General features: G+C 35.6%; 4 protein-coding genes across 5 annotated transcripts in view; 2 read left to right on the top strand and 2 right to left on the bottom strand.

Annotated features, from left to right (window-relative positions):
* LOC105337545 (ATP-binding cassette sub-family C member 4) overlaps positions 1-2,880 on the top strand; it is a 39,288-nt gene extending 36,408 nt beyond the window's left edge. The window contains exons 24-30 of one of the 2 annotated variants that reach the window (XM_066077369.1): positions 378-484; positions 614-805; positions 969-1,124; positions 1,382-1,471; positions 1,593-1,765; positions 2,135-2,240; positions 2,667-2,880. In XM_066077369.1, coding sequence (XP_065933441.1) covers positions 378-484; positions 614-805; positions 969-1,124; positions 1,382-1,471; positions 1,593-1,765; positions 2,135-2,240; positions 2,667-2,822 — 980 coding nt within the window. In that variant the 3' untranslated portion in view covers positions 2,823-2,880. Of the gene's footprint in view, positions 1-377; positions 485-613; positions 806-968; positions 1,156-1,381; positions 1,477-1,592; positions 1,766-2,134; positions 2,241-2,666 lie in introns of those variants that run through there. The other variant, XM_066077371.1, reaches the window with a different exon arrangement.
* Positions 2,881-2,957: 77 nt separating this feature from the next.
* LOC136273173 (rap guanine nucleotide exchange factor 1-like) lies at positions 2,958-6,225 on the bottom strand. Its single transcript, XM_066077391.1, has 6 exons — positions 6,109-6,225; positions 5,940-6,018; positions 5,595-5,696; positions 5,304-5,401; positions 4,884-5,015; positions 2,958-4,608 (listed from the first exon to the last, which is right to left on the bottom strand). The coding sequence occupies exons 1-6, from the start codon at positions 6,117-6,119 to the stop codon at positions 4,464-4,466; spliced, it is 567 nt and encodes a 188-aa protein (XP_065933463.1). The 5' UTR covers positions 6,120-6,225; the 3' UTR covers positions 2,958-4,463.
* Positions 6,226-6,244: 19 nt separating this feature from the next.
* Positions 6,245-7,466, bottom strand: LOC136273174 (rap guanine nucleotide exchange factor 1-like). Its single transcript, XM_066077392.1, has 3 exons — positions 7,138-7,466; positions 6,629-6,817; positions 6,245-6,400 (listed from the first exon to the last, which is right to left on the bottom strand). Exons 1-3 carry the CDS (start codon positions 7,302-7,304, stop codon positions 6,289-6,291), a joined length of 468 nt encoding a protein of 155 aa, XP_065933464.1. The 5' UTR covers positions 7,305-7,466; the 3' UTR covers positions 6,245-6,288.
* Positions 7,467-10,056: 2,590 nt separating this feature from the next.
* On the top strand, positions 10,057-16,170 carry LOC136271744 (ATP-binding cassette sub-family C member 4-like). Its single transcript, XM_066072174.1, has 10 exons — positions 10,057-10,456; positions 11,535-11,645; positions 11,751-11,871; positions 12,444-12,659; positions 14,505-14,594; positions 14,755-14,918; positions 15,163-15,288; positions 15,461-15,710; positions 15,877-16,041; positions 16,162-16,170. Exons 2-10 carry the CDS (start codon positions 11,638-11,640, stop codon positions 16,168-16,170), a joined length of 1,149 nt encoding a protein of 382 aa, XP_065928246.1. The 5' UTR covers positions 10,057-10,456; positions 11,535-11,637.
* Positions 16,171-16,338: the final 168 nt, after the last annotated feature.

Genomic DNA, 16,338 nt, shown 5'->3' on the forward strand with positions numbered 1-16,338 from the left:
TAAGTAGTGGTCCCAGTAAGATAGTAAGAAGTGGTCCCAGTAAAATAGTAAGTAGTGGTCTCAGATAGTAAGATATTTAGTAGTGGTTCCGGTAAGAGAGTAAGTAGTGGCCCCAGTAAGATAGTAAGTAATGGTCTCAGATAGTAAGTAGTGGTCCCAATAAGATGCTAGTAGTAAGTAGTGGTCCCAGTAAAATAGTAAGTACTGGTCCCAGTAAGATAGTTAGTAGTGGTCACGGTAAGATAGTAAGTAGTGGTCCCAGTTAGTTAGAAAGTAATGGTGTTAGTAAGATAGTAAGTAATGGTCCCAGAAAGGTAGTAAGTAGTGGTCCGTCTAGAAGTCTTAGTAAGATAGTAAGTACTGGTTTTCTGTTTCAGTGATTGGATTATCCGGGGGACTGTTTGGAATGGCTCTGAACTATTTGCTGACAATGGCCACCCCTTTTGCGTATATGATGAGGAAAACAGCCGACTTAAACACACTGGTAAGAGTCCATTTTACATCCATTCACATCTTTCTGTACATGTATTCTAGATATTCTTGGGTGTTCAGAGAAGAAATTTGCTCTATGTTATTTCTACTTGTAAACAGTTTTAAATGACTCTGATTGTAGATGACATCTGTGGAAAGAATCGTGTCCTACACAAAGCTAGAACAGGAGGCCCCCAAAGTCTCCAATTCCCCGCCCCCTTCCTCATGGCCTCAAAATGGGGAGATTAAATTAATCAATGTAGGACTACAGTACTCATCTGATACTGACCAAGTCTTACACAATATAACATGTCTTATCAATAGCAGAGAGAAGGTAAGTTCAGAGTCAAATCAGATGTAAAACACCATAAGACACACAGACAGACAGATAGACCGGCAGACAGCCAGATGATCAATTAAAGACAATCAGCGAGGATATTTTGAGGACCTAATAAAGCATGCTTTGACAATGGGATAAGTCTGGATCTTCCTTTCAGATTGGGATTGTGGGGAGGACTGGAGCAGGGAAGAGTTCTTTACTGGCCGCTTTACTGAGGTTAGCGGAGCCTATAGGAGAGATTTATATCGACGATGTCAATGTGTTAAAGATCGGCCTCCATGAACTCAGGAATAAAATCTCTGTCATTCCACAGGTAGTGTCAACCATACAAGTCACATACTGATGTAAGAAAATGGAACATTTTATACTTGAGTATATTTTATACACAAGTACAATTTGTTATCTTGCAAAATCTCAACAAGTTTTCAGTTTAGGGTTCCACTATGTTGGCATTGTTTAACACTGGGGGTCATCTAACAGTCAAGTTTTCTTTTTATCAGGTCTGCACATACATGCACTTTTTATATAGATCCCATTCAAATTGGAACTGAATTAATAAACTTTTTTTAGGATCCAATTTTATTCAGTGGTACTTTAAGGAAGAATTTGGATCCTTTTGAGGAATACACAGATGACCAGCTATGGATAGCACTAGAACAGGTACAAACATGGCAGTAAGACTGACAGATGTGTGTTACAATATCATTGTTGTAATAAGTCTTGAAATTGAATCAGTGTTTACAGATGCATTAAGTCTAAGCTACATTGCATTCTATTACAGGTTCAGCTCAAGGTGAAAGTTCAGAGTGAGAGAGAGGGACTGTACATGGAGGTGTCTGACAGCGGACAGAACCTGAGTGTGGGGCAGAGACAGCTGGTGTGTCTGGCCAGGGCCATCCTCCGACAGAACAACATACTGGTGCTGGACGAGGCCACGGCCAATGTGGACCACAAGTAGGTAACGGAGTCTGTGGAGGTCAGAAGTAGGTCACAGTCAGGAAGGGTCAGATAACAGAATCTGTGGTGGTCACAAAGTGTGAAGGAATCAAAATAAGGTTCCATAATATGTTCAGGTCAAATGCAGGTCACAGAATACAACAAGTAGGTCAAAGAATGACTAGGGATCTTCTTCTAGGTCACAGCATCTTAATGTCAACTATAAGTTCATTTAAGTCAAATATCATAGAAATCGTAGAGGCCAAGCATGCTGAATTCTGATGTTGTTAACTGTAACAAGTAGGCCTGAGATGACTGAATGTGTAAACATGTAAACACTTAAATGTAGCATGAGGTTATATTCAGTAGCTGAGGTTTTTTTGACAGCACTGACAGGTTGATACAGGAAACAATTAGAAGTCGGTTCAAGAATTGTACGGTCCTGACAGTTGCCCACAGGATTCATACCATTATGGACTCCAGTAAAGTCATGGTAAGTATCCCTGCCTCATACCTCCACACAATCACATGTATAAAAAAATAAACAACATGGCGAACTGAGCCCCGTAGAGGTGAAAAATAATGAAATTTACATTGCTTATAGCGTATTGTTTTTAATTGATAAAAGATAGTAGTACTTATTGACATTATTGTTGAAATGTATATTTACACATATTTTTATATTTTCAATCCAATCATTCAAAGTTGTAAAAATGTATTTTTATTCAATGCCAAAATTATCACATTCAAGTGGTAGTCATGTACATGAACTGGTATATAATGAATTCACTATGCTTAGTATTACTAATTCATTTTACGGTTATAACGTATGAATGATATAGCTATTAGTAAATCGAATAGTTCACTTAAACATAGACAATTAAATTACATATAGTTGCATATGTGTTTCTTATTCCAGGTTTTGAATCAGGGAAAACTTGTTGAATTTGATACACCATATCAACTTCTACAGATAGAAGATGGATTCTTCAGAAATCTGGTCCAACAAACTGGTAAAGCCCAGGCAAAGGTTTTACAGACATTAGCTGAGAATTACCACAAAGAGAGATCTTGATATATATGTTTTGTTTTAGAACTCTTTTAAAGAATTTTATAAAAATCATTAATTCTTTTGTTATCTTTGATTTCCTGTGTGCCTTACAAAGCTGTTCCTCTCCAGATCAACCGAGATAACGACAGAGACAGCCACTTGTTATAATTCTTTATTTCTGATACTCTTTAATAATAACTGCATATGAGGCGACTATGTACAGGTCCTAGGTCACTCAGCTATAACAAAACAATACATTCTGAACACCAGCCAGCTCTACAAACATCTCCTACACAGAATTATCAAACAACACAAACGTTCTGAACGTGACTCCAAACGTCAGCACAGAGAAAAATGGTCTCCAAAACTCAACTGTTAAAATCCTACATCTTTTTCTTCTAGAAAAACGGGTAATTTATCAATTTTTTAAAAAAGCTCAGTAGAAAAGTACATGGTGTGCATTTCGAGGTCAGAATTCATTCAACTAACAATAATACTGGTGTTAGAAAAGGTTGGCATTGTTTGTATATAAAACCACAACAACTGAGTGAGTTTGACACTTGGTATTCCTGTCTGCATCTTTAGACTCGTTAACATCTAAATTACAATTAACACACAAGTGTAAACAATACATATTACAGTCCATCATAAGATTACATATTACAGTTCATTTTAATATTTGTATTACAGATCAGTGTATAATCCATTGTAGTGTTACAATAATTTACACTCTTGTAATAAATGCAATACAGATGCCTATGATCCAATCATATTTTACATCAATTAACAAAATTGTGATATTTTTAATTCCATAACACCACTTTGATTCAAATTCATGGTAATATTGTAATACACCCCTGTTGTCCATTTTCTATAACATACAACTCCCTGTATTCTACAAGTCTACATGATAAATAGGACATCATTAATCAACTACAGAATCACAGCAAGTTTGCTACACACGGTGAAATAAATTACAGAACTCTATAAAATGTGACACATCATAGCACTTGTATACATAGAACAATAAATACTCTCCAAATACTCTAGGCCTCTCATAGCACAATCAACAGCAGAAGCAATTTGGCACAAAGACAACCCAAAAATTGATCACTATATTTAATGAAAAAGAGAGTGCTTCAGATATTTAATTCAGAGTCTACAGGTGTGGATACAGGTTTTACAAATCATTGACAAGATAAAAAAAAATTATATTTGTATTATAAAATAATCTCTCATTAAATAATAAAATTTTTTTAGATTCTTAAGGAATTTGATTTCAACCTAGGATTGGGTAAAAAAAGAAAACTCTGTGGAATAAATAAAAGTCTACAACCAATCAAATGTCATTCAATGAACATCACCAGTAGGAATCTGGTCATCCATAACAAGTAATCCCCAAGTCAGGGATTGGTCAAAGTAACAAACATAGCGTTATAACAATAAGTACAACTTGTATCATCTCCAACTCTCACACTCAAAACAAAACCTTCATGTCTCTTCTGTAAACATTTCACATTTAATGGTGCATGTAACTCCACACAAAATGATTTAGTGAATTAAATTATGGCTTATTGGATACATGGTATCACTTCCTTCCTGACCCTGCAAACTAAATCAGTAGATGAGTTATCCCAGCATCAGCTTTGTTCCTTACTGTCCTCATTAGCTGTCAAACTCCAACCTTTTCTTGTTCCCACCGCAAGGTTTAATTTTCTCTGATATCTGCCATAAACTTTCTTCACTGAGATAATCATCAAAGTTATTAAAGCAGTTTATCAGTTTTTCATTCCTTTTAATCTGGTAGTTGCTGCAATAAAAATATAAAATCATATTTTAAAGATTTTTGTGTGTTTTAATAGATAAAGATGCAATATTCCCCAAGTATCCTCATGCATGAAAATATATTTTTAATGACAATTTTTGAAGTTATATCAATTACAATTCAAATTTGAGTATCCCTGTGCATGAAAATATCTTTAACGATAATGTTTGATCTTAATTGTTAGATGGACATTGTACCTTAAGTACAAAGAATTTCTTGAAGACTGAATTCTGCATAAATATCCTCATAATTACACTTACCACTTCTTGAATCGCCTCATGTTGTCTAGAATGTTAAACTGCTGCCACCTCTTGGAAAAGTTGATGCTTCCATTGGGCAGTAGGTCCTGGTTGCCAATGTGGATGAAGGTGAGGTCCTGTAGAATCAGACCTCTGTGGGAGAGAGAGAAAAAACAGTTCTACATTCTCCAACCACAATTGGAAATACATGTATTCTTATAAAGGCTCTGAAAATGAGTAATTCACTTCAGAATTATTAAAAGCTCTGAACAATCTATTACAGTACATACATTAAGATTAGTAGAATCAGGAGAAAAGTCCCATAAAAAAATCAACAAATTTAATAACATGTCCCTGCCTCTTTGCAGGGATTTGAATGCAGCATTCCCTTCATTTTAAAAAAAAAACACAAATAGGAGAGTGACAGCTGCCATGACTTACATGTATGGAATACAGGGGGGCTCAGTCTCAGCAAGAGCCTGGCGGTAAGCTCGGAACGACCCAGAACTGTCAATCAACTGACAGAACTCTTTTAATGCCTGAAAAAGGGCAATATCTCGGTTAGCCTACATCATCAACTTGATACCCATCAAAATAGAAGTTAAGAGTACAGGTATAGGGTCATATCAAAGTACTTTAAAGTACAGCATTGTGATCCCATCAAAGTTGAATTTTAAGGTACAGAAGAAATGTGGTCAAAAAAGTTTGAGGTTGAAAAATATGGTCACATGCCTCTAGGTTTTGTCTGGGCCATTCCAGTCGTCTGATCGGAGCCGAATCCACAGCCGACAGGATAGCAAGGTAAGAGTTGAAGTTATTTAACTTCCTTAGATGCTAAAAATAAATAAATAAACTCATCATTCTATACTCTGTGTAGCTATGCTAACAAGGACAATTTATATCCTTAAGAATGACAAGGAAAAATATGCTTATTTAATGCAATTAAGGACATCAATGGGTTTATACAATTGATAGTAGGATATGACTATTTTGATTTTTTAAAAAAGTAGGAAAATAGAGGTGATACAATGTTGAAATTTTAAACATTATTTCTGACCATACACAATGTATAGGTACCTTCATGATTTTGATGAATTTTAAGAAATATCTCTCTCTGTCTTTGGCTTCATCGTGTGTAAGAATTTGAGTCCGGCACCTACAAAAGGCATTACAGAAATGAGAAATAAAACACTAATTATTCCACTACAGCATCTAACACTGATGATGATGTCATAAGACTTCTTACCAGTAAGACATTTTGTTAAAGTGTTCTGTGAACTCGGTCAGATTTGGACTAAGTTCTTCTGACTGTTCCCGTGCCCATAGTGATACCTCATGAATCTGTTGGAGTAAATATAATTAACATTACCTGGTACCGGTAATCTGAGCTAAATCCTTAATCACTTACATTAAACAGAAAATCCATTTATTCAACCCATTTGTTAATTTTTACCTCAATCTTTTGGAAGAGCTCGGCATCCAGAAGTGTAATTTGTTCTGCAATATCGTGTGACTTGTAAAACAGAAAATCTGATGGACTGAAAAACAGAATGAAATATTACAGACCATGAACTCTACCACCCAAGAACATAAACTTATCCATCTTTTTTCCACACTTACGCATTTATTCTAAATTATCATTTACTTTAGGGGTTATAAATATCTTAAAATCTCTTATTCATGGAAACATTTGGATAATGACCATAAAGAAACAGAGGAAGGATAAAAAGAAAACTGTCCCACTTGATTCCATGTGGGAGACATACGTGGACTTGAGGGTGATGGAGGAGGTGAAGGTCATAGAGGAGAACTGGTCGGGCGACGCCCTCTTACTCTCACACTTCTCAATGACCTTCTTCCTCAGCACCTTGGCCAGCATTAGATCACTCTGACACAACAGTTCAAACACCAGGGTCATCATCTTCTGGGTGGTGGCCTGGTCCATCTCCTTACGACTGTCAAATAGCATAAACTCTATTCAATTAATTCTTACTACAGCTTAAAAATAGAGGACTAATTTTCATGAAATACATTTCATTTCTAGTATTCAGTTCAAGCTGAAAACTTTTCCATACTGGCTGGTCAACACAAGGGGATAGACTTATCCTGATTGCTTTAATCTACATGTATGCTCACTATAGAACAAAGTAGTATAACTCAAGCTAATGACTTTAAAAAATCTAAATAATTTGCCTCCAAATTTCCATATCTTTTATACACAAGAAAACATATACTTGGGCTGTTTTAAGTACAAAATAGAGGTAGAAACACGTACCTGAGCTCATCAATGACCCGGATAAGCAGGGAGAATGTGTTCCTGGCAACTTTCTTCTTCTTCTCGCTGGCATGGTGGAATTTGTGGAAGCGGTACAGCAGCTTGTCGATGAGTTGGTGCGGTGTGATGAATGTCCGATAGGTGGTAAGGAAGGCCTCCTGGTACATAAACTCTACAGAAAAGGCATGACATCATATCAACTGACATAATGTGTAAGTATCCTACCTGCAGTATAAAACTAATTCAGTACCACTATAAACTGCAGGATGCTATCTGGAGATTTTAAGTTTAACATTTTTTAAGGGTGAAATGAGGTCATGGATTACAATAATATTAATATAGATCATCTGCGATTTTTCTAACAAAGATCGAATAATAAAGGTAAAGGAAACAGTCATAGGAGTCCGGAACGATGGCTTTGGCTCCAAAATGAAGATTAAAATGCAAACATGAGACCCCCTAACGGGTCTATCTAAAGACTATGGTACTCAGAGGCCTCTGATTTTATTTTTTTGTTAATCATGTTTCTGTAATGTTTGTGGTTATATTCGCAATAAAAACTCATTGGTAATATGGGTGGGTTTTTTCACTATTCCGTTATGGTTTTCTCCACCCTTGACACAGGATAATATCTACAATGTCTTACCGATGTCGTATAATTAAAGGTCTGTACAGTAAAACGGTTCGGGTAGACCTTTATTGTTAACATTTATGGTCCGCCTTTGCTCTGAATGGTCTCAGCCCAAGAAACGGACAGTAAATCAATTCAAAAATCATAAGGTTCTTGTATGGTTGATGATCAAGAAATTAATCCAAATAATTATCATCAAAATGTTTATAAATATATTTTCTTTGTTTTCTGTCTGATGCCTGTAGAGCATGGGATGCCCATGCGAAGAAAAATGTGAAGAAAAAACGAAAAAAAAACAAAGTTTGTACTGGGCAGTGACTGCAGAGTTCAAATAGGAGTGGGAGTGGGGCATTATCTTTCCTGTCGCCTCTATAAGTATTTTATCGAATAGACTGCATGTTATATTAACCATTAACATCAAATGGAGACACTCTCTACAGGACGTGCGACAAATGCGCCATCGGTAGTGACCATAAAATTGTTACAGCCAAGATTCATTAAGTGTGAAAGGCCAAGATCGGTACTTGCAACATCAAACAGTATGATGTTAGCAATCTCAAGGACCCAGACGTCAAAGAAGATTTCAACATAACCATCATAAACCGATACAGCACACTCCAAGATGAGACAGCTGTCACTATCGACCAATTCCATCAGGCCGTGACTGAAAATGCAACTGAAGCAGAGGCTACAAAAAATCAACCAAATCAGAATGGTTAACCAAAAACACGTGGGCCCCATGGAAGAGAGGAAACAACTAAAAAAAGTTTCTAGATGCAAATGCACCCAGACTTAAAAAAAGGTCAGCTGCTTTATACAGAGAAAGACAAACGGAAATGAAGAATTCAGCAATGAGAGATAAGAGTAGTTACACAGACAAGCTTGCTGAGAAAGCACAGAGAGCTGCTAAAATTACTGATATGAAAACCGTTTACCTGATCCCGAAAAAACTGTGTGGTAATAACGATCCTATACAAAGAGGAAATCCTGTGTTGACCATATATTTGTACTAAGTTCAGCAAAAACAGAGGAAAGGGCAAAACCAGGGAGATGCAGAAAGCATTCTGAACCGACCAGATCCACTGATACCTCCCGACATTGATGAGACAGAGAACGACCTTGAGATAAAAATGGGCCCCATCACGCTAAATAAGGTAAATCAGGTGAAAAACGCAATACATAAATTGAAAAGTGATAAAGCCCAAGGGGGGATGGCATATGTCCCCAGAGGTTGAAATCAGAATGAAACGAAACACTCTACATACTGCAGCGTATCCTCCAAAGTATATGGAATAAAGAATAATGGGATAAAGAGGATTCCCAGATGACTGGAAGAAAGGAGTCATCATCAAACTGAAAGCTGACCTTGTAGACTGCAACAACTGGCGTAGAATAACACCTCTCTCTCTCTCTCTCTCTCTCTCTCTCTCTCTCTCTCTCTCTCTCTCTCACCAGAAAAGTCTGTAGTCGCATCATACTGCAGCGCATCACAACTGCTGTAGTAAATATACTTCGGCCAGGAGCAGGCTGGATCATGAAAGAGGAAATCCTGTGTTGACCATATATTTGTACTAAGACAGATACTGGAACAGTCATGCGAGTGATACAGCACACATGATGCTGTATTTATCATTTTCGATAAGGCTTTTGACAGCTTGCACCGTAATTCTCTTTGGAAGATCCTGTTTCACTACGGAATCCCTCAGACACTGGTTTACATCATCCAGTTACTCTTTGAAAACTTTGAGTGCTGGTGATTTATAATAACCAGTCCACAGAGCCTTTTGCAGTAAACGGCAGATGGAAGCAAGGATGTCACCTGTGCTATTTTCCCTTACAATAGATTGGATTGTGAAGAACATCACCTTAGGCAAAAAACAGGAATTGCAGTAGACACTGACCCTAATCCTAGAGGACCTGAGTTATGCTGATATGCTGATGACCTAGATTTCTGGTCAAGCAAACATCAGGAAATCCATTAGAAGACAGAACTTCTCAGCGCAACAGCTAGCAAAATCGGTATAAAGGTCAAAACCAAGTGACACAGATTTAACGAGTAAATACTACCAACAGAAATCCAGTTCTTTTCGAAAACAAACTAATAGAGTAAACCTAGGCAGCAAAGTTACCACAATTGGCGAATGCAACATAGAAATCGACACCAGTATCAGCAAGGCAGACTAAGATTTTTCAATGTTGAAACCTAGATAAAGAAATAAAGCACTTTACATCTTTACCAAGATCAAGATCTTTAATAGCAACGTACTCAGTGTCCTCCTATATGGTTCAAAGATTTGTAAAACCTCTCTATTAATTAAAAGAAACCTGGTGTCTTCTAAACCAACTCCCCCATACGTATCCTTAATATCTTTTAGCCAAACAACATCTCAAATAAAGAACTGTTGAAAAAAACTTGGATGGCCACAATATCACAGATCATCCAAACAAGAAGCTGGTGATAGCTTGGTCATATCCATTCCCCAAACTCATTGCCTAGGGTCGCCCTAAGATGGACAAATCAGGCTAAAAGGAATACAAGCCGGCCAACGGAGAGCTGGAGAAGAAATGCCCTAAAAGGCCTGGAAGCAGAGCCTGACCATGGAGACAGCACCTCGAATAGCTGCATACCGAGTCAGATGGAAATCCCTTGTAGACGCCTCAAGCACATCACGGTACAGAGACGATTGAGTGAGTATGTTAAACCATTTAGCATTTGGAATTTCGATTACTAGAAATGAGAAATGGTTATAACAAACAGTGTTTAACACCAAAATCCAAAGGAAAAATACAAAACATAAGCAGAGTAAACACGGACCTCTAAAAAAGATGGGATCAGGTACCAGGGAGTAATGAGCATCCTCTGATGATCTATCACATCCGCCGTGTGCTCTTTTTCTAAAACGGAAAAACGGAGCCGAACATAATTCCTGAAGGATATTTAATACTGGTAGAATTAAATTAATGTGTATTTTTTGTTGCACAAAAAAAAGGTGGAATCAAAATAAGTTATCTCATTCAGCCTATTGGAACTGAATTACTAGCACTATTGTTGATAAGTCTTATATGCCTGAATAAAAGATTAGTGGTAGATTCAGGACTCGGTAAGAAATTAATTTTAAACTATATATACAGCGAAATACTGATTACCGGTAGAGTTTCAACAGCTTGCTAGATTGGTATACCATTTGGTCAACAAGGTATCACATTCGATTTAAATTTAGTTCATGTGATTACTCAGTTCTGACATCAAGTAAGTGAGTTATATCAAGTAAATATTTGCACTTTTTTAGATATTTGTGTTAAGAAGGAGAATGTATTTTAATATTTGTTTTCATCCAGCAGTATTGATTTAGTTTGATATAAGTGTTTTCACTAATTAAAGTGGAATGCGACACCAGTCGATATTATTGTGAACAAAAGTAACCTAAATACTTTTATCATTTTAAAAATTTTAAATTACACAGTATTTGACCAAAAAATATGTTTTAAAAACTTTTGGAAGGTTAAAATCTTAAAGCTCCAGCGGGATTCGAACACATGACTAACATATACTAAGTCAACACTCTAACCTATTGCGCCGTTGAATTTTGCCAGGGACTCAACATAACATTGTTATATTTGAGATTTTACTATATCTATGTTCATACTTTACATGTTTTTCCTTAATGTCTTTGGAAATGTAGGCATTTGCTATTTTTGTTGACAGTATTTTTGTGATTTACGTGGGTGATATATTTATTGATAATTATTGTCTTTGGTGACATAGGTGGGTTTTTCCACTGTTCCGTTATGGTTTCCGCCACCCCTTGACACAGGATCATCTGTACGATGTCCTACCAGAGGACCAGTCCGACTTGTTAGGGGATCGCATGGAAAAGTAAGAAAAGTCATGAATATTAACATGAACGTATACTGATTAGAATGATTTAGAAATCTAAAGAATTGTGTATCTTATTAGGATTTTTTCGTCTGATGCTTGTAGTTCCTGGAATGCCTATGTGAAAAAATGTGAAGAGAAAGGGAAAAAGCCAAGTTTGTACTGGGCAGTCATTGCAGAGTTCAAATGGGAGTGGGGCGTTAACGGCATCTTTCTAGTTGCCTCTGTAAGCATTTTGCAAATTGTGCAGCACGCAACGTTAAAACTTGTGCAATTTTATCGATAAACCGGCATATCGCGATTTTTTGTCGACCGATAGGTAACGCGATACGCGAACTTACAATCGAGTTTAAATATATTCAAATTTATATTTTATTGGATTGCTTTTTGTTATATGCAGTTTGATTTTATATGAATAGTTAAATGCAACACAAATTAAAACACAAATACATAATGAAATCATTGATTTTTCATTTATTTTTAAAATTTTCGCGATATTTTGAAAAAAAATATCGTAATTCAAATTTTTTTGCGATACCAATCCCTAGTAGATTCTAGTAACCTATGGGAATTTTTTTCGGTGAAATAATTACTTATTTGTGATACAATTAAGAAAATTTTAAGTAGAAATTCCTAATATAATTAGGTAAATCCTGGCAAAAACATTTAGTTAATGCATATGGTTGTCCAAGTATCAGCATGCTATAACTAAAAGGAAAATTAGATAACCTCGTACTCTTTACCAGATTAATAAAAAATGATTTTATGGTAGTTTTTTTCCTTCATTTTTTCACGTAGGAAGGAATCAGAATTGCCCAGCCCTACCTGATTGGTCGGATAATCTCCTACTTCCAGCCTGCTTCCGCCTTGTCACAGACCGAGGTGTACATCTACGCAACGGTGGTGGCAGTCAGCCACATTCTACAGCTGATCGTTTATCCCAAGTATTTCTTTACCTGTCTCCACATTGCTTTGAAAATGAAAGTAGCTGTGGCTAGCCTCATTTATAGGAAGGTAAAACAAACTCTATCATTCATTGTTTACCCAGGGGTGTTAAGGAAGCACGTGGAATCTAAGTTACACGTTATTCCTCTAAATACTAGAAACAAATGGGGTTTTATTATATACCTATAAAATTAAAAACCCCAAAGAAACGTAGAGTAAAAACAAATAAAATAAAATCGGAAATAATTATTCCCAATAGATTAAAATGTGTTATGTAGATTTTACACATTGATGACAACATAACTGAAAGTCCTGCAAATTTGAGCGGAAAGCATTGTCAACAGGTTCAAAATACAAGAAAACTTAGAACTCAAATAAAGTATTTTGGTGTAATTTACTGCAAATTGAATAAGAGAATAATGGAATAGATGTTAATTGAATCAAATATTTGTTAAAAGAAGTATGTAACGATGCTTTTATTGCTCGGCCAGGCTTTCTTCTGTCGGTGTTTACAATATAAAAGTCTGAATAGAACAGCGTTACTATCCCATATAGCTTGACAAATATCTAACATGTATCTAAAGTATGCTGAAATTAAAGGGGCATGGTCACGATTTTGGTCCAAAATTATTGATTTTAATTTTTACAATGCTTCAGTAAGGCATTTTAAAAAGGCAACCGACATTTGAGTGTCATTTGTTAAGCTATAAGCGAGTTATATCTTGCTCATAACTCTATGGAGGACTCTCAAATTTTATTTCATCATTAGAAATGCAATTCTAAACCGTTGTAAATAATAAAAACGGAAAAATAAAATATGACCAAAATCGTGGCCATGCCCCTTTAAAAAGTGCTTTAAAAATTTTCCACTCTGTGTGGCTTTAATTCAACATGCCGTTTTCTGTACAAACTGTATAACATTTGGGGATGGTTTTCAGAGGGCTAACTGAATAAATATTTAATCTAGAAGATTATAGGATTTTAGCAGCAATTTTCATAAAACTGAGATGTTTTGTCTTTAGTTTTTATGTTTATTGTTTAGTAAAGACCTACGAGTGCTTATGTGATACAGATGACATCCTAAAACGCATATCGGCCTCCGGGGCTGATACAGGTTATCAGTCCTAAGGCTGATACGAATCCGTATTACACTCCGTGCGGATTTTTCGTTTCTGCATGTAAACAGACGAAAAATAAAACATTTCTTACAGTCGACATTTTTTAATGCAGTTAAAAACTTGTTTTAGAGCAGTTAATTTCAAAACACGAGGAAATTCTGGTTCTGTAGCTGAATGTATGAAAAACCAGTACGATCTCATATTTTCATTTAGTACAAGTACAGACTACTTTCAAAAAATATTTGAAATCAATTTGTTCAAGTTGATTCTATTTAAAAATTTTATTACTAAGTATGTAATAAATATAATAATAAATACCCTTTTCCATATCACAGCCTGTATCAGCCCTCGACCAATATCATCCCTCGGGCCTTCGGCCCTCGGGCTGATATTGAATATATATATATATATATATATATATATATATATATATATATATATATATATATATATATATATATATATAGACAGGTTATATTTAGTTATCATATCATAATGCACCGAGGTGGTAATAATGTACACTGTACTAACCAATTTTATTGCATTAGCGTTTATTTAAACATAAAATAATAAAAAATTTGGTCTGAATCAAAACAGTGATTAATTTTCAGGCTTATTATATTACCGTTAAAATAAGATGCCAAATTGCACGTATTCTTCTTCCTTAACAAACCTCGTATTGATGTTTATAATTCCAATTAATCTGATATTGCTCAGTATTTTTATTCATTACCAGTGAATATCTCAACGTTAAATCTAGACTTCTTATTCATGTTCTAAAACTGAAATTTTTCAGATACTCAAAATTACCAGCTTGTCAAACCATTCCACAACATCAGGGAAAATCATCAACCATTTGTCAACGGATTTAGAGAAGTTTTCATATGTAAGAAAATGTTCTCTAAGTAAATTTATTGAAGCAATTCTATGTTATTTTTGTGGTTGAGAATAACGTAAGTTTCAATTTAATTCAAATTTTTATGTTGTTTTTTGTTATTGACAAAAACTTAAGTTTCAACTGAGTGTTTACCTGTTGTGTTACTCAGACGATCGAGAGCTTCCATTTCTGTTGGCTTGGTCCCCTGGAGATTGTGGCTATCCTGTACTTGTTGTACCAACAGATAGGTCTAGTCAGCCTCCTTACTCTAGCCGTCACCCTGGTTCTCCTACCCCTACAGTTCATGATGGGATGGATTTATGGGAAGCTTAGGTGCAGACATTTATTGCCTTTTTTAAGTCTAATCATACTTTTTAGTAGCTACAGTAAAAGAAAAAAAAACAAGTACTAAATATTAATAACTTTGATTTGTTATAAATAATGATGAGAATAAAAACCGAAATCAATGTAAGGGTGAATTCCTTGTATGCTGTAAATGTGTTTGACTGTATTAAAGAGTTGTTAAGTTTTGTTGATATCTATCACAAGTTATGTATTATGAATAATTTTCGTGAAGGATGAAGATAGGAGCTGCAGGAGACAAAAGAATCCATTTGATGAACCAGATAATCGCTGGGATGAAAGTGATCAAAATGTACTGCTGGGAGAAACCATTCAGTGAAATTGTATTTAACATCAGAGGGTAATTGTAACTTTTATTGATTACATGTATCTGGTATCTGTCATTGGTAGGTTTTAAATGCTGCTTGGGTTGATTGAATTTTTAAATATCATCAAATTGTTAAAAAAATCTTTGATTTACTTATAAAGTTGGTGAAGATCAGCAGTTTACTTACTTTAAGCTTTGTTTTCAGGTGGGAAGTATCTGAGATATGGAAAGCCAATATTGCCAAGTCCATCAACATTGGATTGTTCCAGAGTGCCTCTGTGATCATCAGCATGGCCCTGTTTGGAACAGCGTGGTATACGGGGGTTCCCCTGTCCGCCCAGAGGATCTACAGTACCCTGGGCTGGGTCTTCTCTCTGCGACAAACCATCTTCCTCTTCATGATGTACCTGGTGGAAAATAACAAACAACTGGAATCTTCCCTCAAAAGAATACAGGTAAACCTTTAATGAATTTGCTAGAGAAAACTGTAAATATGTACTCTCTTTAGTATTTTGACAGAACGTGAATTCCTCCCAACCAAGCATATTAATAAAAACCTTTTTTGAATTAGTTGTCTTCTGCCTGTCTGTCACAATCTACACATGCTTAACTTTTTCACAGTCTTTCCTCACAATAGAGGATATGAAGGTCTTTTCTGAGTCTGAAGGAACAACTAAGTCGATGGAAAAAGGGGGTGTGTTTGTCTGTATTCGGGACATGACTACCAGCTGGCACGGGCCACACCCCCTGGACAAGGGTGGTTTTGCCAATAAAATTTTTGACCAGGCGAGTTTGCATAATAAAAGTAATCAATTTGATAAACAATTATTAATGGTTATTATTGGCATTCAGAGCTTAAAACGGAATTATAAAATTTTAAAATTATTTGCTAAACTACACAAATAGATTACTTAACATCTCAGCAGTGTTCAGAAAATATTTCAGAATGCTTCATCTAAAACACTGTTTACATATATGTTTTTTGCTTTTTAATGGTATGTACTTATCTGAAAAACATTATGAGTGCTATAATTCAACCATTATTGTTAAAATAAAATGTTATCAATCTCAAGTTGAAGTCAA

This window comes from Magallana gigas, chromosome 2, assembly GCF_963853765.1.
Source record: "Magallana gigas chromosome 2, xbMagGiga1.1, whole genome shotgun sequence".
Classification (NCBI taxonomy): domain Eukaryota; kingdom Metazoa; phylum Mollusca; class Bivalvia; order Ostreida; family Ostreidae; genus Magallana; species Magallana gigas.

Bases quoted from the DNA above. Each gene is read 5' to 3' on its own strand.
- LOC136273173 (XM_066077391.1), bottom strand. The intron at 5,016-5,303 runs GTAAGTCATGGC...TCTCTCCCACAG, and splicing joins CCCCCCTGTATTCCATACAT to AGGTCTGATTCTACAGGACC. The intron at 4,609-4,883 runs GTAAGTGTAATT...TTTTTATTGCAG, and splicing joins ATGAGGCGATTCAAGAAGTG to CAACTACCAGATTAAAAGGA.
- LOC136273174 (XM_066077392.1), bottom strand. From the start codon at position 7,304: ATGTACCAGGAGGCCTTCCTTACCACCTATCGGACATTCATCACACCG. The intron at 6,818-7,137 runs GTACGTGTTTCT...GCTATTTGACAG, and splicing joins CGGGTCATTGATGAGCTCAG to TCGTAAGGAGATGGACCAGG. The intron at 6,401-6,628 runs GTATGTCTCCCA...TCTGTTTTTCAG, and splicing joins TCCATCACCCTCAAGTCCAC to TCCATCAGATTTTCTGTTTT.
- LOC136271744 (XM_066072174.1), top strand. The intron at 15,289-15,460 runs GTAATTGTAACT...CTTTGTTTTCAG, and splicing joins ATTGTATTTAACATCAGAGG to GTGGGAAGTATCTGAGATAT. The intron at 15,711-15,876 runs GTAAACCTTTAA...ACTTTTTCACAG, and splicing joins CTTCCCTCAAAAGAATACAG to TCTTTCCTCACAATAGAGGA.